At 39.6% G+C, this 25,633-nt stretch overlaps 2 protein-coding genes across 6 annotated transcripts in view; both read left to right on the forward strand.

The window, feature by feature from the left end:
- Nucleotides 1-225: 225 nt before the first annotated feature.
- si:dkey-32e6.3 (uncharacterized) lies at nt 226-9,973 on the forward strand. Of its 3 annotated transcripts, none has more exons than XM_057855887.1 (6): nt 226-564; nt 833-1,005; nt 3,419-3,637; nt 6,018-6,178; nt 6,261-6,393; nt 7,408-9,971. In XM_057855887.1, exons 1-6 carry the CDS (start codon nt 306-308, stop codon nt 7,582-7,584), a joined length of 1,122 nt encoding a protein of 373 aa, XP_057711870.1. In that variant the 5' UTR covers nt 226-305; the 3' UTR covers nt 7,585-9,971. The 3 variants fall into 3 exon arrangements, with proteins under 3 accessions (XP_057711870.1, XP_057711878.1, XP_057711888.1); XM_057855905.1 differs by having other exon boundaries at nt 541-682; nt 7,408-9,973; XM_057855895.1 differs by lacking the exon at nt 3,419-3,637 and having other exon boundaries at nt 7,408-9,972.
- Nucleotides 9,974-19,262: 9,289 nt separating this feature from the next.
- LOC130912546 (kelch domain-containing protein 8B-like) overlaps nt 19,263-25,633 on the forward strand; it is a 150,794-nt gene continuing 144,423 nt past the window's right edge. For all 3 annotated transcript variants that reach the window (XM_057830694.1, XM_057830696.1, XM_057830695.1), the window contains exon 1: nt 19,263-19,781. The gene's annotated coding sequence lies outside the window, so the exon portion shown is untranslated. The remainder of the gene's footprint in view (nt 19,782-25,633) is intronic.

Below are 25,633 nucleotides of genomic sequence, written 5' to 3' on the forward strand. Positions count from 1 at the left end.
GTCTGTGTTGTCCGCCATATATTTATTTTTTGTCTAAGTCCCAATATGATAAGGTAATAATGCAACTGACATTCATATATTTTGTATCATGTTAACTACTTGATTTTGAGTTGTAATGTCTGAATGTATTTTGTATTGTTATACACTGTATATCACCAAAGGATGGCGCTCAAGTTGAGCGTAATGATCCTAACCCGGCGAAGAAGTAGAATTTGACAACAGACCGTAATGAGGAAGTTGTCGAGACGGCGTAGTTAAAGGCAGGTTCAGGTGTGGTAGCGTCGTCAAACAAACCTCCATTACTTATGGCCGACATCATTCAGAACAACAGCCATCAAACAGAAGACACTGACGAAGAAAATTACCGGGATGACTCTAAACCTGCCCACGGTCCAAACGATATTCTACCGGCGTGTCCTCCCCAAATCAAGAGTAGTAAAAAAATAGTTCTGCATGTCGACCTGAACAACACCATTCTAGTGTCAGACGCCGTGAGGTGCCAAGGAACAGTGGCAGCCCTGGATTATTTTCTGACCACTGTCACTTGGGGCCAAATGAGGAAAGGTGAAACATTTTTCTCCAGGCTTTACAAACGAAAAACCGCTTGAGCTTCATTTGTGCTGAATCAGGTGACGCGGAGAGGACAATACAAATGGAGCTTGAATGGACCGCTTAGGGCAAGGTTTATGTCAACTTCATTTGTTATCTGTATAAATAAGGCAAAAGAAGATGTGTGCGTGACTGTCGAAAGTTGGGCAAGCTATTCTAGAATCCTCAAGACTTGTGCGGTCCAGACAGTCCACACCTCTAAAACGTCATTTTCTATTTACAGGAAAGTGGGAATGGTTGAGTGACTCCCCTTCTTTGCACCCACCATGTGATAATGCCATCAGCTACTATTCTCAATTTGGAGCCACTCCTTGCTTTACCTCCACTGCAGGTAGACGCTTTCGTGGGATCCTGGAGGAACATCTTCAGCAGCTGCGCTGGCCTGAGGGTGTGAAGGTAAGACTCTCATGAAGGCAGAATGGGAAATTTCCAAAAATGGCAAAAGTAGAAAAAAAAAAAAAAGACAAAGTATTTTATCAAATTAATTGATTATAAAATTAGTAGAAAATTACCCAGAGAGCAGACCGACATTGAATAAATGTTGATTTTCCATCAGATTCATCAGTGTGGTTGACATTGAAATTTTTGACAATAAACAATGTTGAATCTGTCTTGTTTTGTGCTTTTTGGTCAACAAAGGTATACAACACAGGACATGCTGGCACTTTGTTTCTTTATTAGCACATGGAGCTTCAACATTAACACAACTTGTCTCTCGGCAGGCCGTAACTCGAACTCACTCCCACATCATGGGAGCAAACAACACTGACGTTGCGTGCACTTCAGGGTGCCTCAGAAAATACTGTATCAGAATATTACAGAATCAACATTGCAAATCTCCATGACACCTGACTGTTATGCTGAAACAACATTGTTCTGTGGTGTGTCAGGTGATAGTTGGGTTAACATTGTTTCATAGTTGATGAAATAATGTCGAAGAATGGTTGACTTTTGATTGACCGGGAAATATTGAAAAGTCATCGAATTACGAATGAGCGGGAGTCATGGTAAAAATATAGTTGTGTTTGTGGTTGAGCGGGAAGACAGTGTATCACTTCAAACCAACTCCACTGGAAACGCCTCATTTAGGGATAGCCATATTTAAAGGTAAGCCTGTTGCTTTTCTTCAGAGCCTTTATCAGCAATCTTACGGTAGAATAAACCGCGTTTGTCATCTGAGTTGTATAAAAAACAGTTTGCCTTACACAATGTGACAAAGTTGACAGAATTGTAAGAAACGGTGCATTTGCTGTGACGAGCGAAAACCTACTTAGCCTGGATGTTAGCTAAGTAGAAAGTTCAGGCAAACGTAATTCTTTTTCCAATTAAAGCACTAAAATCGCTAGATATGACACAATAGAGCCTTGTCTAAATTAATTTATTGAACACCAGGACATTGTGGTCATTTTTCAATCTTATTTAGCTAACTAGCTAGCTCTGTACCCATATGTAGCCCTAATTTGGTTTGAGATTGGTCGAGAAACTCGCTTCACCACAAAATACTGAAGTAAGTTTTTAAACTAACCCATGATACCCGCTTGAATTCCTTGATATAAATTAACATGAATGCTGTTTTGTTTGTATTTTTCAGATTCACTGAAGAGGCAGAAAGGGATGGACACGTCACGACATGCATTTGCTACTGATGTGCTGAAGTAGCTACACTATGCCCCAGACCATGTTGGTGGCAAAGTTTGCAGCGAAGTTCATCAGACTGAGGAGGAGGCTGAAGTTGGAAATAACGTTTTTTTTTTTTTTTTTAATCGTTCATGTATAATACATTATTAGTCAGCGTAGCTGTTTATTCTGTCTGTAAATAAAGCAGGACCTTTAAATTTGGGCATCTTTAAAAGCATTAATAGCATCATGGTTGAAAATGAGAGAAATCATAACATTGATTCAGCGTTTTTGCAATATTATTAATAATTGAAATGACATTTAGGTTATGTAAGGATTTCAACATTGGAACAACATTGATCGAGGGTGCAAAAGTAATGACAAATCAATGTCAGGTGTCAGCGTTGATTCACTGATATAAGATTGACAGTGGAATGTTGATTCAACATCATTTCAACGTCTGTCTGCTATCTGGGTATTTTACTCAAAATGCTCTTATTTGGCAAAATTGCTCTACAAAATAACCAACTATTGTAAAACTTTGCTAACAATTGTTGACACGTATGGTGAAGCTCGGTCATGGGTGTCCAAACTACAGGCCAATTGCAGCACGCTGCCCAGTATTTATGAACAATGTTCAGCAATTATGAACATTTTGAATACGGCGTGCACAGGAAGCTTAAATTCAGCCTACTTTCTGTTGCGCTTCTGAACTTCAACACTAGATGGAGCTAGTCACTTAAAAGTGCCCCTCCCAAAACCTGACATGTTAAAATCAATGTAGCAAACTAGAATTTCAGTTTTTTTGTTTTACATAAATACAAAAATAATCCGATGTGATAAACTGAGTTGACCTTTGTTGTGATTTTCTTAACCTCTTTGCTGTCACTGGACATATTCTTTTTGTTTAGCAAAGTTTTTTTCGGTATTGTAAATATATATATTTTGAAATCCAACTCAGGATGTAGCCTGCTTACTGCCGATAGTTACTGGGATAGGCTCCAGCAACCCATGTGAGAATGAGTGGCATGGAAGATAATTAATTTTGCTGAAAATTTGGACACCCCTGAGCTAGGTCTTGCCAGTTTACCCACTTTATTTACAGACCTCAAACATACATACATTCCTAGTTTTTCGAACCAAAAACTTATTTAAACTATGATGTGTGGTGATCCGACTGAACTCCCTTCAGGGAGACCGAGAACTGACAATAAAGGCGGAGGATGGGCGACTTTACCACTGGATCCTTCCCTCCTTTTTCCAACTGCTCAAAGACCTGACATTGCAAGGGACAGAGTTTGCCATCCACTTTCGTACATTTGGATGCGACCTACCTCGTGTGCTGAGTGCTGTATCCAAAGCACTGACCCAGGGAGCTCATCCTCTCTTTCCTGATCTTCCTGATCTGAAGGTATTCCACCTAAACATTGTCTACTTTTACTGATTTTAACAACAAAAGACACAGGTGTGGGGTTTCAATCAAATGCGCTTGAATTCTAAAAAATCTGACATTTATCTGAAAACAAATCACTTTCCTGAGTCACAACTTGGACACTTATTCCCTGATGCCGATGGGAAATCTTCTGGGAGTGGTCGTTTACAGCTTCAGCCTGCTCCTTTTGAAAACCCACCAGTGTTCTGGGAAACCTTTCTTACCTCTGTTACATTTGTGTGTCATGCAATAAAGTGCTTGAAAACACAATCTCTTTCTTCACAAAGACAAAATTAATGCAGAGAAATCCACCTATTGCTCCGGCCTGCGATCTCATTGAAACTAATCAACACAATTTAGCTTTTAGCCACTCTGCCTCCCAGCTCTGGAACTCCTTACCCCCTGACATCAAAAAAAGGTTCTTTTCCACTCTTTGAATCCAAATTCAAAACACATCTGTTCAAATTGTCTTATCCAGTTTTTTATTCTATGACGTCTTAGTTTCTTGTTATTTTGATGAGCGCTTTACCTGTTCATTTCCATTTGTATTTCTTGTACAGTGTCCGTCGATGTTTTAAAAGGCACTTCGAAATAAAATGAATTGATAATAATTATTATTACACAATCAGTGACTGCAGTCCTGTGATTGTATTGAAAATAAACTTTTTAACACATTCCCTTTTTTTTTGTTTGGGAGAAGTGACACTGTGCTATAAACACACTTGAGTAGATGAGGTTACCTGGCTGTAACCTGTACATGAGACACACAAAGTCTTTCCAGCATCGACAATGACAAAACTCTTAGTTACGTCAGTTGGGGCTGCATTGATTGCTTCCGAAGACAATCTCTTTTCACATTTAGTCCTTAGATTATAGAGGTTGTCAAAACCCTTTACTTTTCAAAAAATTAATTGCTGCAGTTGAGAACTAATGGGTCGTTTTTCTGAGCTGTCAGGGTATGTAATTCCCCGTGCAAAGTCTAATAATAATCACTTGTCAGGTGCTATTTATCCTCCAAAGAGAAGGCTGGAGTGTAGAAGACTGCACTGCAAATGTTTTTTGAAAGGCTGCATTTATCTGCCATGAAAAATGATTGTAAATAAAAATGTTGTCCTTATGACAACTTCGTACTAAATTAAGCAAAGTGAGCGTGAAGGCGATTGTGGAGTGGTGCGATTTGGCTTTTGAAAATGCTGTCACCTACCGTGTGTGGAATTGCGCTTTTTTCCTTTTTTTTTTTTCCTTTCCAGATTAAATACCCAGATGATCTTAATAAAGGTTTTTCCACTCACGATACAATGTCAGTATCACTGGGAATTGTTGGGATGATTGTGAAAATTTTGATATACTGTACTTCAAAGATTCATTAAATTAAGATTTATATACGGGAACTTGGAATTGCCTAAGAAATGTATAAAATAGCATATATGCTATTACTATATTATTATAGAGTGTATATATACTGTATATGTGTGTGTATTTTTAATCAAATAATGACTTTTATTTTGATACTTTGCCTCAGTCCACTTGAATAAAACTGCATACCTTAAATAAAACCCTCAAGCTAGAGTTGCATAGCATCCCTCACAGATAAGATGTGTCTTTTATCCATGAGGCATGTGCATGTGCATGTGTCATCAGCCACAGGGTGCGAATGTAACGACTGCATCCAGCTGCTTAGCGCGTGCGATATTATTGATAGTTCACATAAGATCAGCGCGCGATATTAAACAACAAGCTTGACGGTTTATAGGAACACCCACATTGCTTGCAAACCATTTATCCCCATATGCTCTCCCTGGTGACAAAAATATAGTTCTTCGGCAATGCTCTTTCATTTGCTTTATTGAATGTTTGACAATCGAACAAACACGTTAATAAAAGTTGCTATCTGCCACAAGCTCAGTTGCTACCGCACTTTTTTTCACATCCTCCTTCGTCCTCGCTCACAAAATATACAAAAATAAAATTCTTGTGCAATGCTTTCATTCGCTTTATTGAACTTGCAAGAAACAAACAAACACACTTGTTATTAAAAGTTCCTGTCTGACAACAGTTCGTCTGCGCCGTTCCGCTTTGTCACTCCTCCTTTCACTGTCTTCCCCCCAATGCATTTCGATTGCTTCAGCAATGCTGTCTTGCTCTTCTTGCTTTATGAATGTTTCATATAAATAGGATGTGATAGAAATAATGGTAAGGTTTTGACCATTCAAAATAACATCTTTATTGACTGACTTGTGAAGATAAGACATTTTGATTCTTGAGTTCAACTGTGGCCCCATTATTACAAGAAAGATAATTCAACGTATTAGCTAAAGTTTATTGTGTAATGTTCTGATAATATTTCTCTTCTACTCAGTTGAGTGTGAATAACACACCTGGCAAGATTCGCTGCAACCAGAAAGGAGTTCTTCTGACCAGAGGTGCAGAGAGGCTGTCAACCCGCGATGGAGAGAGAGGCCTGTACCAATTCTTTAGCAGCGCAAATGGGGTGGGAGGCTTCCAGGATGATTATCAATGGTATACCTAATTTCCAATGTTCGTTTGAGTAGATTGCCCCTTGAATGTACCCTTTTCCATATCCAACCCCTCCTTCATTCAGGTGGATGATGAAGAATTTCTCCATCCAAGGTGGGAAGCCTCTGTGGGTGGACCCCTTTGACCAGCATGTTCATCATATTTTCATAGATGACAACATACGACAGAACGATAAGGATACAGTAGTGCATCCCAAGGTAGTGCTACTATGACCATTGGCACAGCTTTTTATTTATTTATTTATTTTTAATTATTATTATTATTTTTTAAAAATCATGTTCCATTTCATTTGTCATACTTCATAGTATGCATAATGAGAAAGAGGCAGTGTTCTGCCTTCCTATCTCATTCATGTTTTATCTAAGGTGTTTATTTTTTGAAAAGCCATGTTAAATGAAGTGAGAACAACATTATGAAACCATTTCAAGTACCGTAACTTACCAGGTCAGCTCTACTTGAAGGAAACTGCTGACTCTCTTCTAGATGAGGTGTACGTGATAACATTTATAGAAGCTCCATTCATTAGGAGCTTCAAGGCCCTCATGCTGTGCTGTACATGCAGTTGCCAGCAGTTACTTCTGTTTATTTGCCCTACTGATGAGTTTCACTGAGTGTGTTTCTTTGCAAATGAGCCCAAAACATCATAACAAAAATCTCAACTGTTTGCTTCTGAATTTTGTTTTGTTACAAAAGTAATCTCCTCCAAGCTATAGGCCAGTGAAGAAGTTACCGCAATTTGGTAGAAGTTGGTTAAACTTGTGACCAAAGGACAACCTTCAGTGTTGGAAAATGAATCTCCGGAAGTGTTTTTAAAACCTGCACTACCTGAGATTGATACTGGAGGTTGGCTTCAAAACAGATCAAAGCCCAGTCCTTTCAATTAAAAAAACATTAATTTTCACCCAATTTAAAGCTTGGCGTTTGGTCTACATGGCGACATCATTGCTTCATGACGTATTCATGTATTTGGGAGGATTGTTTTGTACCATAATCATGAAGTCTCTACCCTCCTGGCCCTAATGACGTCATTGGTTAGCCAAAGCCGACATGAATCAAAATTCATTACTATTGAATAAAAAAAAATCTGAAGTCATTATTGTCAATCTGTTCAACAAAACTCCTGATTTTCAACTAGTAATGTTTAGTTGATCTTTTTTTAAATTTGTGTGATCTTTAATTTGATCTCTAATATCTATATGTGTGTGGTGCAGGTTTTCATAGACCCAGAAGGCTCAGACACTCGCACAGCCTGCATCTCAGAGCTTTATGACATCGCTTTGATCCAGACTGACCTTCTCAAGGCCATTTCTGAGCCCAACTACTTCACTCGCTGTGTCAGCGTCTGCCAGAAGAACTATGAGAAAAATATCCAGCATGGATCAGGCTAGAGCAAAGCTGAGTGTCCATTCCTGACAGTGTGTGGTGTTGATGAACTCCAATATCAGGGTTATCTCAGGGTTGGGGAAATTTTATTGAGATGGTTTGGGGTGAAAATATTACTTTCTTTTAAAATTACTTTTACATGTTTACATGAACAATGATTGTAAAAGTAGCAGTGCACTGTAAAGCGGTTCTAAATAGTATTAAGCTCTTTATTCTGGAATGGGGCTAAATCAAAAGCATTGTTACACGCTAAGTGCAAAATCAATGACAAAAAGAAGGGGAAAAAAAGTATTAATACAGCTGCAAACTGCATTTCATGCCAAAGCATCAGGTGGCATTGTGACCATTACCTCTTCTTTTGACCTAAGGCAGGGGTGTCCAAACCTTTTCCTACGTCGGCTGTTTTCAGAAAAATCAAAACTGTCAAGGGGCAACTTGAAATCCTTCTTCATTCATTTGTTAGAGGATTGGAATCATGTTAAAAATAGCGTTGTTAAAATGTAAGTCTTAACTCATTGGCTGCCATTGACGGCGATAGATGTCCAAACCATTTTGACTAGGACAGGGGTCGGCAACCCAAAATGTTGAAAGAGCCATATTGGACCAAAAACCCCCCCAAATATGTCTGGAATCGCAAAAAATCAAAAGCCTTAAATAAGCCTAATAATTAAGGCAACCCATACTGTATGTATCTGTATTGGCTACAGTATATTAGCCTACTATCAAAATGACTTAAGTCGGCTAAAAGTGCATAATGAGCCTTCATGAGATAATGTTTATTTTCCCTGCAGTGCATCCAATGCACCATGTGACTACTATGTTGTATGATGCCACCTCAAGTTTAACTTCATTACTATATTAATGACTTGTTTCATTGCTTTTATGCAATTATAGAAATGCAAGAAAGAAATCTGATTTTTTAAATGTCATTTTTATTTTGAGGTTTCGAAAAACAACAAAATGGAACGTGCATAACATGCCCCTTTTCTGGGCATGTCTTTTATTTTTTATTTATCTATTTTTTAATTATCTCTGTTTTGTTTTTGAAGTCTGCAAATAGGTGTTCTGATATGATATGTATGGGCAGCGGACCTTAATTGGCCCTGGAGCCTCTAGTTTGGACACCCCTGGCCATCTATGTGCTGCCACTACACATTTGTGTGCGGAAAGGACAAAATTGGCAAAGTGAAGGAAAGGAAAAATTACCTCATCTGAACAATTTAAGTAATTGATGTCCAATGTGAATCTTGTCCCTATCGTAGAAAAAAAACATGTATCTCCCAAGTTTATTAAAAAAAAAAAAAAAAAAGTGATTGTATTCAGTTAAAAGAAAAACTGGAGATTTATTTGCATTTTAGCTATAGTGAACAATAACAATAATAATAACCCAATGAACCCCCCCCCCCCCCAGGAATCTGCAGTGAAAAAACGTAAATTCTGCAGAGAGCAATTCTTGATTGTTGTTTTTCCCTCAGCAATAAAAAAATTACCTAGTTGGAAAGCAAATTAATGCAATGGCCAGATAGGTCGAAACTAAGCCGATGTTGAGACTGGAGCCTGTACCTGTGGGTGGAGTGGAGACCACCCGGGTGTCCAAGGCTCAAGCAGTGCAAGCATGTGAGGCGTAGACAGCCCAGGCGTAGCCACAGAATTAGTAGGGTTACGGTCACCCAGAAGGGACCTCAATTCCGCCGGTTCCCCGTGCAGCCGAACTAAGTCCAAGGCACGCTGATGGTCAGCCTTCAGTTTCTTGGATCGAGGGGAGTGTTGTAATGGAACATTCGCCTTGGTGGTTATACCTGGAATGCACCCGACAACGTCACCATGTGCCGGGCTGCGGAATGAAATGAAAACGTCAATTATTTTTTCAAACGGGGAAAATATGAAGTCGGAAAGTATAAGTAGGAATTTATAGTCCGATAAATGAGGTAATTATAAATAGTATACTTTTCTAAACATTACCGCTGACCGCATGTAAAATTGTAAACATTCAGTCAATTGAATGTAGTTTCTTTTCTGTGTGTGGCGGGTGCTATTTAAGAGACATCCGGCTCCTTTAATGAAAACTACAGGGAAAATGTAATATTCTGCTCCTCGCCCTGTATTCCGCGGACCATTTTGACTTCCATGGAAGATGTTAATCTATGGTAAATTCCACGATTGCGGATTCCTGGGGGAAAAAACAATATCTTTACCCATTATTCAATGCCATGCTTTGCCCACACATGGAACACGATCATTATGCAGCACTTTACAAAAATGATTGTGGACCACCAATACGCATTTTTAGTAATTTATTATATACGGTTTATCACAAAATTGAGTACACCCCTCGCATTTCTGCAGATATTTAAGTATATCTTTTCATGGGACAACACTGACAAAATGACACTTTGACACAATGAAAAGTAGTCTGTGTGCATCTTATATAATAGTTAATTCATTTCCCCCTCAAAATAACTCAAAATATAGCCATTAATATCTAAACTCCTGGCAACAAAAGTGAGTACACCCCTTAGAAACTACGTAATCCCTAAATGTCCAAATTGAGTACTGCTTGTCATTTTCCCTCCAAAAGGTCATGTGACTCGTTACAGGAGTGCTGTCAGCATTGCTGCAGAGATTGAAGAGGTGGGGGGTCAGCCTGTTAGTGCTCAGACCATACGCCGCACTCTACATCAAATTGGTGTTCATGGCTCTCACCCCAGGTGGGTGTACTCACTTTTGTTGCCAGGTGTTTGGATATTAATGGCTATATTTTGAGTTATTTTGAGGGGAAAATAAATTAACTCTATTATATAAGCTGCACACAGACTACTTTTCATTGTATCAAAGTCTCATTTTGTCAGTGTTGTCCCATGAAAAGATATACTTAAATACCTGCAGAAATGCGAGGGGTGTATTCACTTTTGTGATACACTGTAATATATGAGTAAATTGCAGCAGAGGCTCTATGAATAACACACTTTGGAAATAATTGCTCTGCTTGCTTTTTTTTCTGTTGCGGTTCCTCAGTAATTGGGGTCAAATGGAGTCAAAAGCCTATTTTATTTACGTTTGTTCAGACCTGGAAGGCATGACTTGAATTTTCTGAATCCTTTGATGAGGTTTAAAAGGGCAATACCTTTGCTAACACCTCATGAAAAGCTTTGCAATCTTTTCGGCCGACTATTTTTAATGCAGCATTGCAGCTGTAAAGATATATTATGCACTCAAGGGTTTCACATAACTATTTACTGTACTGTGAGATGTGGAATCTTAAAGGCACCGAGTCCAATTATTAAATTGGAATGGTGTTTGGGTCAGGTTTCCTTTATATCTTTTTTTTTTTTTGCCTTATAACAACCTGACTGCACATTTGTTACTGTGGCATAAAGTGGTTGTTGTAGTGATTATGACTGCACAGTTTGATTATAAAAGATAAGGACATAGTTTTATTTATAATTATCATTGAGTGGACAAAGATTAGGCAAGGAAAAAAAGCATCCTTTGGGCATTGCATTGCATTACATTTTTATGCAGGTTACAAGATGGAGCTGAACAACTTCAGCGTTATCATGACCAAAATCCTCCATAAGAAGGTACTGTATACTGTATTTTGGGATATACAATTTTGTGATTATTCAAATTAGGACTTTTAGACCTGGGATCATTTTACACTCCACAGATGATTGTTTACCGAGATCCACTCAAAGATGGAGCGTCATCTAGAAAAATATTGATCCCCAACAGAGAAATGCCAAAAGTAGCCCCTTTCTGTACTAAAGTGTTGAGTTTGGGATAATTTGAACATTGGCTGGTTGCCTAATCCGTATAGTTATGTATCACAAATAGTGAAATTATATCTTTTGAGTAGTGGTTTCAGTAAGGTTGTGAATGCCCATCAAAATGTTGATCCAATATCTCCATCTCTTGTGAATAATAATTTCAGTGCTGTTACACATACTGAACTTTGACAATAATTCATATTTGTAATACATAGGACTGTCTTGTTATCCCCTTCTATACGCTTTTCTTTTACAACGTTTGCGATTTATGTCAAATAAAAAATGTTAGTTTAAACATATCTAAATAAATGTGACTTTGTCAATCACTAATTGACAAACTTCGCTGTATGTTTGTGATTGGACCACCTTGGGTCTGTGGGGATCATTACAAGTCAAATCTTGGTGAACAAAGTTAATCAGTAGCTGTTGAAAGCTGGAAAGATTCCAGATCATAACGTTTTGGCAGCCATATTTGAGTAAGTGTTTGAGGCGTATTACTTTCGTTCCCTGCAGTGTGTATTTAATTGAGGATGTCACCAAGGAAGGGTCAAATGGATTAACGGTTTTTGTGTCACAGGTTGATGGAAGATGATGCCCTTCACCCAAGGGGCTGGCTGGGCTCAGTTTTTATTAGCTGTATAAGCAATGTGATACTGCTGATTCTTTACTAGATAATCTAAATCAGTGGTTCTCAAACTGGTCCATGAGCTGTGACATGAAGATCCACGAAGTCATTTGAATGATTACTTTTAAATTACATTTAAATTTTAGTGTATATGATGTGCATGGCTGCATTATGCATATTGTGATCAGCGCACAAACAACACAAAAATACGAAATAAATTGCTCCACTCAAAATTTGTTTTTGGGCAATTAAAAACTGATAGGATTCCAGTTTTTCAAAATTAGACAACCCCCACTGCTGTTTAGCAAGTCAAATCATATAGATTTATAGCCTGAAATTATGAAAAAGATCCCAAAGGGCTTTACAGAGTAAATATTAGAAATAAAAATTATTAACCTGTTATTATTTTCCTGCCTTGATATATACTAAGTGGAAGGAGTGCACTGGGCATACAATTAGACCAGCAGAAAAAAGGTTGTTTTGTGAAATATATAATTCTCATTATGACATCTAGCCTTGCATATAGCTGTTATGTTTGGATCTTTTGACCACAACTTCACTCAGATTTCCAGGAAGCAGAGGACTGAGCCTTACACTTGTAAACAAGCTTTTCTACTGTATGTTACTTGAAGTGTTTTTGAAAATGGGGTTAATGGACGAGAATTACAAAGTATGATTTGAGGCTTTCTATCGCTGTAGTTTGAATGTATAGGTCAGGGGTTGGCAACACATGCTGTATGTATTTATATTAGCATACTATCAAAATAACTAAGTTGGCTACAAATACATAACGAGCCTTCATGATTAAATGTTTATTTTCCCTGGAGTGTATCCTACAGAGAATGACGCACTACGTGACAACTCTGTTGTACGATGCCTCCTCAAGTTTAACTTCAGTACAATATTAATGAATTAGAATGTTCGTTCTACAGAAAACATATTAAAACAATACATTTTCCTCCCCCATCTTTTTGTATTTTCAAACATTTTTGAAAAAGCTTCCGGGAGCCACAGGAGCGCTAAAGAGCCACATGCGGCTCTAGAGCCGCGGGTTGCTGACCACTGGTATAGGTCATCAAAAGACATTTTGGACATCATTCATATTTAGACAAGTACCCTGGTTAATACATATACAGTATGTATGTGTGTGTATAATATATGTAGTGCAAATTCAGACATTTAATGTGATCATTGAGGGTTTGGATGATCTGGCTTTTCTGTTACTTGGATTAATGGCAAAGATGTGTTAATTTCGCTGTTGGGGTAGGCGGGGATAACGAGACTATTTCAGCAACCTGTAATTAAATGCCATCTGCTACCCGACCGAGGGTGGAGGTTTGGTTAATGTCCAAGTGTGCCCGTTTAAAATACCTAAACATATTGGGTTCTAGCTGGCAGTTTAACCCCAAACCAAGTTTTTGTTATCGTTCCCTTTTCTGCCTCCCAATTACTTAACAATTACAACATTACAATGCCTAATGGGGTCTGGATTATGAGGGTGTTCTTGGAACAAAAATATTCTCAATACATTTTTAGAACCTAATGGTACATGTAATAGTATTGAACCGTTTCGGTACGTGGTGCTCGGTTCGGAACGGACGCGTACCGAACGAGTTTCTGACGTAATATTACCCTTACTTTTCGAGGCTGTGAGTTGATCGGGTTACAGTTTATTTGTGTAGATTATATTTACTCTGTCTTTTCTACTATATTGAGGCTTCTCTACTATATTGAGGACCTACACGGTAGGACAGTATAACCCAGAAACGTCAACGGTGCGACAACGTGGCCGCCGCGAGAATGCAGTGAAACGCGGGTGTTAGAGTCAATCAGCCAATACACACCAGTCGCAGTGCGGCCGCGTGTTTGATGTGTCCCAGAAGCGGCGCAACGCGACGCACGCGAAGAGAACGGCAGAGTTTATTATTTGACGCGAGACGCGGCCGTCGTGCGTCAATACTACTACCGGTAGCTAGGATCGGGCCGGAAGTCACGGTGGATCCGGTCGATTTTCAAATTAATATGCAATCGTAACCTACATTTTGAGCCCATCAGATCTCTTGAGTGGTAGATCCGGGCACAATTGACTTGTCTTTGTTGATCTACTGCTGTCTTCTCTGCTTTAATAACCAACACGGCCCCGTGTTCAATACAAAACCCTCCTACCACAACAAAACAAGTAGGAAGTAATATTCACATAGGAACTAAAGTTATACAACATAAAATATACAATATAAATGAATACTACATCACATTTGTAAAATATAAACACATAATAAAATAAATGATAGCCCATTTGAATAAACTGAAATGAGCTATAACACCTGTAATTAAATAATAAGAATAATACATCCTGCTTACACAATTAAATGTATTAATTTCTGTGTGAATGGGATAAAACACTTTTGTAGCAACAATACCAAAGTATGTTGTTTTAATAAAGCAACTGTGTCTGATATCACAGCTAGTATCCTGAGCATTGCTGCTCAGCATCCAACAGCCACTACTCTGATAATACACACAGGAGCACTCGATATTGCGAAGCAAAAATCAGAGCTTTTAAAGCAAGACTTCACTGAACTGATAAACAAAGTCAGTACTTTAAATACTGAGGTGTTTTTCAGTGGACCCATACCAGTGCCCAGGCTGGGGGATGAAAGTTTCAACAGAGTGATGATGCTCAACAAATGGCTCAAAGCTACATGCGCTGGACAATCGATGTACTTCATTGACAATTTCAACATATTTTCAGGGCGCAGGCATCTCTTTAAAAATGATGGCCTTCACCTAAATAAGTCAGGAGTGCGGTTACTAAGCAGCAGCATGTTTTATCTCTTGAGGCACAGACAGTCTGCTTATCTCGAGGAAAGGAGGCAAGCTGTCCCAAAACATCTGATAAACATTGAGGCTGGTGAGCACGTAGGATCGTCTCCTCCAAAAATGGAGCCTACAATCGCTGAAGGAGAAGTGACTAAGCCAGCACTGCCAGGCTGTGACCAACCCTCTGCTGAGGCTCCACTGCCTCAACGGGAGGAGACCCTGGTAGCAGGTGATCGACCTCCTTCAGACGAGACCCAAGAAGCGGCTCCATCAGCTCAACAGGAGGAGAACCACCTGACCGTGCAATCCTCTGCTGACGAGGCCCCATCCAGCCTCAAATCCTCACACTCCAAGACGCCAACACGCCGCCGACTCCAGGATAAGGCCCCATCCAGCCACAAATCCTCACACTCCAAGACGCCACTACGCCACCGACTCCAGGATAAGGCCCCATCCAGCACCAAATCCTCACACTCCAAGACGCCACCACTCCGCCGACTCAGTCAGGCTAAGGCCTCATCAAGGCCTAAATCCCCACAGTCCCGGAAGCCACCCCGCCGACGACTTAGTTTGGATGGAATAATGAGTCAACCTGGTGTGGACTCCATGGATCTAAATAGCAAGGTTAACCAGTCTCTTGATCTCCTCAAGTTCATGTCTTCGCTTCCACCCTGTACCTGTCACACCCGACAGGTGCCAGGGGAAGATGGCAACAAACCAACCAGCCTCCCCTGGAATTCTCTCGGGGCAAAGCCAAAGCACTACAACTCTGGAACTACACGGTATTATCCTTCTATGGAGGAAGCCATGTTTGCGACACCAATATGATATGCACCGGGTCCAGGCTGTGACAACATTACAAAGACTGTTCTGTCCCAGCAAAAGCCGGGGCCCTATGGAGTACAGTCTGTATGCTCAACAATCCCAGTGGTGATAAACAACACAAAAAGGGCTAGATTGGTGAGAAATAAAAAACGTTCAATCAACTCTGCCAACCTGTTAAGCATAGTATGTCATTCCCAAAACTCACCAGTGAATCCAGTCTGGCATCTCCAATTGGCTCTGCTAAATATAAGATCTTTAGCTGGCAAATCTTTCTTAATTAATGATTTTATCAGCAAACATAACCTTGACATGATGTTCCTAACAGAAACTTGGTTAGATAAAGATAAGAGCTCGACAGTTCTGATTGAGGCAACCCCCACAAACTTCAATTTCTTTAGTGCGCCAAGAACCCATAAGAAAGGAGGTGGGGTTGCCAGTCTGATCAGGGACAGTTTCCAATGCACAAATATTTCATGTGGTCAGTTTGATTCCTTTGAATATATTGTCATTCAGCTAAAAAGCCCTTGCAGAGCTGCCTTGGTAACACTTTACAGACCACCAAAGTATAACACAATGTTTTTTGATGAGTTTACCAAAATGCTGTCTTCTGTCTGCATGGACTTTGATTGTGTTGTTCTAGTGGGTGACTTTAACATTCATGTTGATAATCCTGAAGAAGGATGTGCTATAGAGCTTTTAAATATTTTGGATACATTTGGTTTATCTCAGCATGTCACAGTTCCAACACATAACAGAGGGCACATACTGGATTTAATAATATCCAAAGGTCTTAACATCTCTGAGGTCACAGTGAATGATGTTGCTCTATCTGATCATTACTGCATTATGTTTAAATTGACCACCCCTGTCCATCCTCTGAAAAGGGAAACAGAGGTTATTAGGAAGCGTTACATAAGTGATAACACTTGTGCGTTACTCACACAGGCCTATGCCTCACCATTAACCCCTACAATAGCTCCAGTGGAAGAACTTGTAAATAGTTTCAGTTCCAGTGTGATGACTGTAATTGACACTATTGCCCCGATTAAGACAAAATCTTTGTCAAGAAAGAGGAGGTCACCCTGGAGAAATGCCATACTAGCTATAAAACAAAAGCAAGTTTGTAGACGAGCAGAACGCAGATGGCGAAAAAACAAACTCCTAGTTTTTTATGATATCTACAAAGACAGTCTTCGCAAATACAACCAGGAACTGAAAAATGCTAGACAGTCATATTTTTCAGAGATCATTAGTAGAAACACTAACAATACCCGCACACTATTTTCTGTTGTTGACAAACTGACAAACCCACAAGCATCAATACCTCAGGAATTGGCATCTGAGGTGTCCTGTAATAATTTCGCAGCATTCTTTACACACAAAGTACTAAAGATTAGACAGACTGTGTGCAACTCCAGATTAACAAATGTTACACTAAATGCCTCCCAAAATGTCCCCCATGTCAATCTTAGACAGTTTAGCCTCTTGGACTATGCCACTTTAACAGAAATTGTGTCGAAATTAAAGCCCACAACATGCTGCCTTGACATCCTTCCTTCAAACTTTTTCAAAACTGTTTTTCATTGCATAGCCCCAGACATACTTCAGATTATAAATACTTCTCTCCAAACAGGAGAGTTTCCTCAGACTTTAAAAACTGCAGTAATAAAACCTCTCCTAAATAAAACTAATCTGGATGCCTCAACCATTAGTAATTACAGGCCAATATCAAATCTGACATTCCTGGGGAAAATTATCGAAAGGGTTGTGTTCGAACAGATCCAGAATTATATGATGCAAAACAATCTTTTTAACTCATTTCAGTCTGGATTTCGACCACAACACAGCACCGAGACTGTGCTTATCAAAGTCCTAAATGATATTCGTCGGAATACCGATGCAGGCAAATCATCTGTTCTGCTACTATTGGATCTCAGCGCCGCATTTGACACGGTTGATCACAACATACTACTCAGCAGATTGGAACAGTGGGTAGGGCTTACTGACACTATTCTTCAGTGGTTCACATCCTATCTACATGATAGGGATTTCTTTGTGTCAATCGGAAACCATCAGTCAGAACGAACCAAATTCACGTGTGGAGTCCCTCAAGGGTCAATTCTTGGACCACTCTTATTTAACATCTATATGCTTCCGTTAGCTCAGATAATGGAACAGTATGACATCTCCTATCACGCCTATGCAGATGACACACAACTGTACATTTCTGTGTCCCCACATGATTATAGTCCCTTAGTCACCCTGAGCAAATGCATTCATCAAATCAATGAATGGATGTGCCAGAATTTTCTCCAGTTAAATGTGCAGAAGACAGAGGTGATCATTTTTGGGCCAAAAAAGGAAAGGTCAAAGATAAGCAGCCAACTTAGCACAATGTCACTTACAACTACAAATCAAGTCAGAAACCTTGGCGTAATTATTGACTCAGACCTAAAATTTGATAGCCATTTAAAGTCCGTCACTAAATCCGCTTATTACCACCTAAAAAATATAACCAGAATTAAGGGGCTTCTGACTCAACAAGACATGGAAAAACTTATGCATGCATTCATTTTCAGCAGATTGGACTATTGCAACGGTATATTTACAGGTCTTGATAAAAAATCAGGAAGTTGCAGCTGGTACAGAATGCTGCAGCCAGAGTCCTCACAAATACAAGGAAGCTGGACCACATTACACCAGTTTTGAAATCGCTACACTGGCTTCCAGTAAGTCAAAGGATAGACTATAAAATACTACTGCTCGTCTACAAAACACTTAATGGCCTTGGACCAAAATACATGCTTGACTTGTTAGAGTCCTATGAGACATCTAGACCCCTAAGGTCGTCTGGAACCGGTCTTCTGCATGTTCCAAGAACAAGAACCAAGCAGGGTGAGGCAGCATTTAGTTATTATGCTCCTCACCTCTGGAACAAGTTACCCGAACGTCTGAAGTATGCTCAAACTGTTAGCTCTTTTAAATCAGGGCTAAAAACGCTTTTGTTTAGCACTGCATATCTATAACTGTCTATATATTTCAATCTACCTGCTTTCTATTCCTCTTGTTTTTATCTCCATTGCTGGTTTCAATTATTATTATTTGTAGTAGTTTTTGTTTTATTTTATTTATTTTTATTCTGTGATTAAATGCGATCTTTTGTCTTCGTTTCTACGTTGTGTTAATTTCAATGTGATTTTTATGATCTTCATGTGATGTAAAACACTTTGAATTGCCTTGTGTTGAATTGTGCTGTATAAATAAATTTGCCTTGCCTTGCCTTGCCTTGCCTGTGTGGTGCTTTAACTTGAGAAAATCCACCAATAAAAAATGTTTTACTGAGGCATTTCATTTGTAAAATACATGTTAAAATCTTTGTCATTGGGATTGCTTTTCTCTTTAGCACAGGACTTCTTCTTTCTTTCAGAAAGAAAGCTGACCAATACACGGGGTCTGAAAGGCAAATTGTTGTTGGATTATCATTAAACACCCGCTACTTTTTGAGCAGAATTCTAGCTTTGTATAGGCTAATGTTCCTATTGTTGAAAGCACAAAAGTGTGTAATGAACAACTAGCACATTTATATTTTGCATGTTGTTTTCTTACTGTACCGAAAATGAACCGAACCGTGACCTCAAAACGGAGGTACGTATCGAACCGAGATTTTTGCGTAACATTACACCCCTACGTACTAGTATAGTTAATGACGTGTTGGGTGTAACAGTGACTGCAATATGTACTTTGTCCGCATGAGAGCAGCAGCGTCCCTCGTATTGCCCATCTCTCAGGTGATTTACCTGGTTGTATTGGAGGCAAAAGAAATAGACCTGAGCACTTTTTTTTCACACCTGGAGTAGCATGTTCACGAGTGTGTCAGAGTGACAAAATTGCTTCTTGAGGATGGTGGATAATGCGGCTTGCGCCCACTTGATAGTGGCGTGCGCAATGGTGCGCCACAGAGGGGATGAGAGAGCGAGAGAGAGAGAGAAGTAGGGAGGGGATCGAAGGGCATCTGGGTATTATGAAGAAGGCTGGAAACTGTTGGATGTCGGCGCTTTAGAGGAGCCAAACATTGGCAGCTGGACTGTGGGAACGCGTCACGAATAATTCGGTACCTGTGGATTTACTGGCACCAAGACTGCACCATATCTGCCCTTATTGAAAGGTACCCTCTCTTTACACAACTTTACGTGTCATTGCTCATCAGATTGGAAACATTATGTTCTCTCGGGGATAGCGGTTCGCACATGCAGAGACAACCGAACACCTCCAATGTCTGATGCGTCCAAATTTAGCAGTAGTGCGGACTTCTTATGTTGAGAGCTTTCTTGACTTAATTCGGCATAACTTTCCCCGGTAATTTCCGTCCACCCTACTTTTTTCAACCATTGTAAAGTGGTAATGCAAATACAATGAAAGGTGTGGAATTTCTGACTTCTTCAGTTAGTACCTCCAAGCTATATTGTGGCCACTTGTGACCTATTAAAACCCACTAACACTTTTTTATTTATTTATTTTTTTTATTATTATAAACGATTAATTTATCCCCCAATGCAATTTCCTAGTTTGCAAAAGTGGCTGGGAATGTCTTACTGTACACCGAGTGAATGATGCAATATTTTAAGAAGTGAAGATGCCTTCTGCTGACCACAAAGAAGAGGTGTTTTTTCCCCATCAAATTATACTCCGAAGCGCTACTGAGAATGCGCGTGGCCACACGCCCCCCAATGGTTATCACAGGTCAAATGTCCATCAATCGGAACTACCAGTTTGACTCTGATGTCGTTTCTACTAGTGAGTAGTGTTTTTTTTTTTTTTTTTTTGTGCCTTTTGACCAAATTACGTATGCAACAAAAACATTGAAACGAAATATTTATGATATTGCAAGATAATGGCTGTGCTTGAGTTACGCTGCTGTGAACAAAGGTGTGCTTACTTCGACAAAGGAGCCCAAATCAACAGAACATCAGATCCTGCTGAACAGGATCCGGTACTTTTTAATTTTAGCTTCACTGCGTTGCGGGACTTTTTGACCAGCCCTGTTGTAGTCGGCTTGTCGACTTGCTACAGTTGTGGAGTATTACATTCGACAGCAATTGTTATTAGCTGTGACCACTAGGCGGTGTTTTTGTAATGGTAAATGGTGTTACACTTATATAGCGCTTTTCCACCTTTCAGGCGCTCCAAGCGCTTTACACTATCTCACCATCCACCTACTGGTGACACAGCACCAGGAGCAACGTGGGGTTCAGTGTCTTGCTCAAGGACACTTAGACGTGTTCATCAGGGTGGAGAATCGAACCCACAACCTGTGGGTTGGGGGACAATTACTCTATCACTGAGCCACGCCACCCCCAAATTAATGCAAAGCGTTATTGTTAGATTTTGTGTTGGTTACCTCCTAGTGCAGGGGTGGCCAACCCTCGTCCTCGAGAGGCGCAATTCAGCTTGTTTTCCATGTCTCCCTCCTTTAACACACCTGAATCAAATGATCAGCTCATCAGCAAGCTCTGCAGTTGCAAGCTGGATTGCGGCTCTCGAGGACCAGGGTTGGCCACCCCTGTCCTCGTGTGTCCCTGTGATTGCCCATTGATTTCACCTGCAGTGCTTGCTCCTAGAGTAACCTCCAACCTACATCCTCCTGTGTCACTCACCTGTTCCTTGTTGTCTCGTTACCCCTTGTCTGTGTGTGTATATATTAGCTCCCAGTTTCTTTTCACTCCTTGTTGCGTCATTGTTGAAATCAATCCCAGTGTATATGTGATATCTACGCCTATGCCCTTGTGTTCCAGCAATCCCTTTTTTAGTAAGTTTTGATGCCTTTTATTTGTATTCGGTGTCCCTTTGTTGGTACTTTGTGTTTTTGTCAATTATCATTAAACCATTTTTGAGTTCACTGCCACCCGGCCTTGCCTCCGTGCCTTGGATTTGTTTCCCTGCTGTTGGGTCCACAACGCTCGTCCGCCCACGATCCGTGACAGTTATATACTGTGATATGTAAATAATATGTGTCACCTTTAAGAGAATAGAGGTGATGGGGGCATGACGGATGCGGAAGAAGTCTGATTGGTTGCAGCGGTTACTGACCTTGTTTGCTTTGATGTGGCCGACAGTGGCTTGTTGTATTTTTAAAGTTTTTTCCAATACATGTTAAAGCGAGTGAAACGAGCATCGCAGAGTTTTTCCTTCTATGTGGTCACGTGATGGCATTAGGGCATATAATCTGTTGTCTGCATGAGATGTCATTCACTTAAAAAAAAAAAAAAAAAAACTACCAAGTCAAAACACCTTCTTAGTCACTAAATGAGAAATCATGCAAACAAGCAGATGTTCCATGTGACATGAAATGTATTGCAATTTTTTTCGAGACTCACAATTAAATTTTGTTATTTTCTGCTTGACATCATTTACCAAGGATATTATCTGAAATTGAGGCTTGTAAGACCCTCAGCATGGCAAACTGGCATTTACATGTTGAATTTCAACCCATTTTGGATGTACTGTACTTAGGATGTGATCTCTCTTTTTAAGAGCAAGAGCATGACAATAAAGGCATGGTCAATTTGATTTGTTTGGGAAATTGGCTACTCATTGGTACAAACAAAGCACCTATTTTGTGAAATGAGGCCAACTCAAGTTGGCACTGCCAACATCGCATACTTTACCTTTTAACGCAATATTCACAGATCCGTTATATCACTTCTTTCCACTTTAAATCATCCCTTTTTTACATACAGGTAATCCCTGAGTTACGAACGAGTTCCGTCCCTACACTGGCGACGTAACCCTAATTTCCCCGTAATGCTGAGTTAAGCCTTTAAATTTCAGAATAACTATCGAAAAACATGTATTATATGTTATTGTACTGTCCTCGCCAAGACGTTGGAGCTAAGTATTAGTTGGACAACGAGCTAAACTGTAATCTTTCCCCTCTCTCGCACTCAGTCAGCTGCGGGTCTTCTTCGTGGGAGCAAATGCGGTCTTCTCCATGTGTGCAAATACGTTTTTCATGTATACATGTGCTCTTATTCGCGTACGGAAGTAGGAAGTACTGCCTGCTTTAGGTTTCCTGCGCCAAAAACAAAAGCATGCATCGCAAAACAAAAGTTAACATTATAATCAAACACGCATTTCGCTAAAGGGCAGAACAGTCAAGTTAATAAAATAAAGTAAAAAGATACTGTGAGGTACAATTAGATGCCGTTTACATAACTTTAAAAAAAAAAAAAAAAAAAAAAGACTGGAGACAAAATATCACACGGAACTCTCCAGCATTGTAAAGTTGAAATCACGTAAGTCAGATATTTCCAAAATCCGGTCCGGGGGCCAAATGCGGCCCGTGGTCAAATTTCATCCGGCCCCCAGCCTCTGTCATAAAATCAATAACGTCTGGCCCCCACTCAGACTTAATAAATTGGTCAGCTGTACTGCTACCAGCATATGAAGTAGCTTACACACTAAATGCTGCTCCTCATTTACCAACTAAAAGGCAGCAGCACTCTAAGCAACATTACCCTATGTGACCCCTTACTTCCAATTTTCTAAAATGGGGACTATCAACAAAAAAAAAGTTGACTGCGACAACAGACGCTTCAAGGATAGGTGGAAATTGGACTATTTCTTCACTAAAATAGGCAACAACTGTGTCTGCCTCATTTGCAAAGAGACAGTCGCTGTTTTTAAAGAGTTCAATGTGATGCGATATTACCAAACAAGAAACGCTGACATGTACGACAAGATTAGAGGAATGATACGCAGCCAGAAATTGAAGCAACTTGAAGCTAGTTTAATTTCACAGCGGCAGTATTTCGCATGAGCCCGAGAGTAAAAGAGAACGCCACAAAGGCTAGTTACGAGATTGTTGAAATTATTAGTTAAAAAAAATAATACAGCAAATGTGACACAAAAAATGGCTTGCTAAAATTTCCTTAAATATATTGTTCTACAGTACGTACAGGACGTCAGCCAAGGTCGGCCCCCCACATTTTTTCCACACCAAATCTAGCCCCCTTTGCAAAAAGTTTGGACACCCCTGACGTAAGTCTTGTACATCGTAACCCGGGGACTAGCTGTACTATAAATGATGAATCTTTATTTTTGATGTAGTTTTAACTTCCAGAGTAGCGAACCGAACAGGGTAATTTAAACAAAGGAAGAATCTTTGTCCTTCATGCATCCCCTCTTTTGTTGTCTTGTCAGTGCACGACATTGTTTGCTTTACCCTTCCTTGGTCTGCTCTTTGGGGTCCTTTTATTTAAAGTCTGCTACTTAAACTGGGATGTATTGTCGATAATGGGCCACAAAGTAATGGTCAATCTATTTAGGCAAAACTCACAATAGTGCCTGTTTGTTCAACACAAATGTTCCCGGTAAACAAAAAAACGCAGGTTGCCGTCGTGTAGTTTATTGAATAACATCACGCATCCAAATGTTGAATTATTACCATGATTATACGGTGAAGGAATATATTCCTTCAACAGCCAAAATTATGGATTCCCGAGTAACTACAAAATTTTATAATGAAATTAAGGATAAAATGTTTCGCTAAGTTATGAATTGATTGACATTTTTTATGTGCCCTTTGGTTTACTGGTGACCAGTCGAGGGTGTGGACTCCCTTTTGCCTGAAGTCAGCTGGGATAAGCACAGGAAGTTAAATTCCAAACAGGATGAATGGTATAGAAAATGGATGAGTAAATGTATCATCACCTGTTGTTGGTTAACACTTTATTTTTTAGATGTACCTAACTAAGCGACCAGTTCATGTAAAGTGACTAGTGAAAGTAGCCAGCGAATATTAAAAAAAAAAAAAAAAAAATCAATAATCACAATTAAACATATGATGCAAAAATAAAAAAACATTTAAAAAAAAATACTGTGGCTATCATCATCTCATAATTTCACAATCAAGGCCCACAAACTAAATCGTGTAAAAATGTTCCTGATGTCCCTGATCATTTTTAAGACTGAAACGAAGCTGTTATAGCAACTACAGTATTATTGTGTTATCTCCACATCTCTGTCGCCATGGTTACATATTGAAACATTTTATTTTTTATATAAGAAGTGGAGGGTAGTAGTGAAATGATTTAGTGTCATATAGTGCGTTTTGTCTGTTGCTATTTCAAGATTAATGTAAAGGTTGCAGGACAAACAGTTGCATCTGTAAGGTTATTTCTTTTCTCATTTTTAACTAGACAAGTGAGCACCATCTGCTGCTCTTTCCACGTCTGGATCACCAGTTGAAAGAAATGTTCACTCTCATACAATATCTGGTTAATCGGAATTTGCAGTATGCACCCCCCGTCCGCTTTATCTCCGATTCCTAACACATGCGATGATCAGCGTAATGAAGATCACAACAGACATGTGACGTCTGGGCCTGTCTTGTCGGGTTCCAGGCAGGCTTGTGTTGGACGTTGGCGGCCCTCATTGTGCCAGTGAAATGCCACATTTAATCAGGAAGAGTCACTATGAAGGCAAACTCTCAGAGGGACACTGGCTTATATGAAAGAGGGATGATGTTATTGAGTCATGCATGACTTAGGTCACGGGTGTCAAACTTGTTTTCATCGCAGGCCACATCATACTTCTATTTTCCCTAAGGGTACCGCTCATATTGTATAATTGATAGAGGTGTCATGGTATGTCAAAAAGCATGGTTCAATACAAGCCTTTGGTTGAATTTGCACTGCGATACACATTGGATACAGCAAGGTAACAAAATCCAAAAGAACTTTATGTAAACATGATCACAATTGATGTCATTTTAAATTAAGCCTCTAAATAAAAGGGCTGTTTACAATTATTAAAAAATAAATAAATTAATTAAATAAAAACATGCGTCATGGCTGTTATACTAGTCACAACCAGTCAGTCAAACAACCAATCAGAGGTTGTTTGACGTTGGGTGGTGTTCATCATTTGTAATTCACGTGCAAACCCCTGCAACCTCACATTGACCTTTTCCCGGAACCCCAGAAGAGCACATTAATTATGAAGGAGAGTCATTTTCAC

This window comes from Corythoichthys intestinalis, chromosome 2 (assembly GCF_030265065.1).
Source record: "Corythoichthys intestinalis isolate RoL2023-P3 chromosome 2, ASM3026506v1, whole genome shotgun sequence".
Lineage (NCBI taxonomy): Eukaryota > Metazoa > Chordata > Actinopteri > Syngnathiformes > Syngnathidae > Corythoichthys > Corythoichthys intestinalis.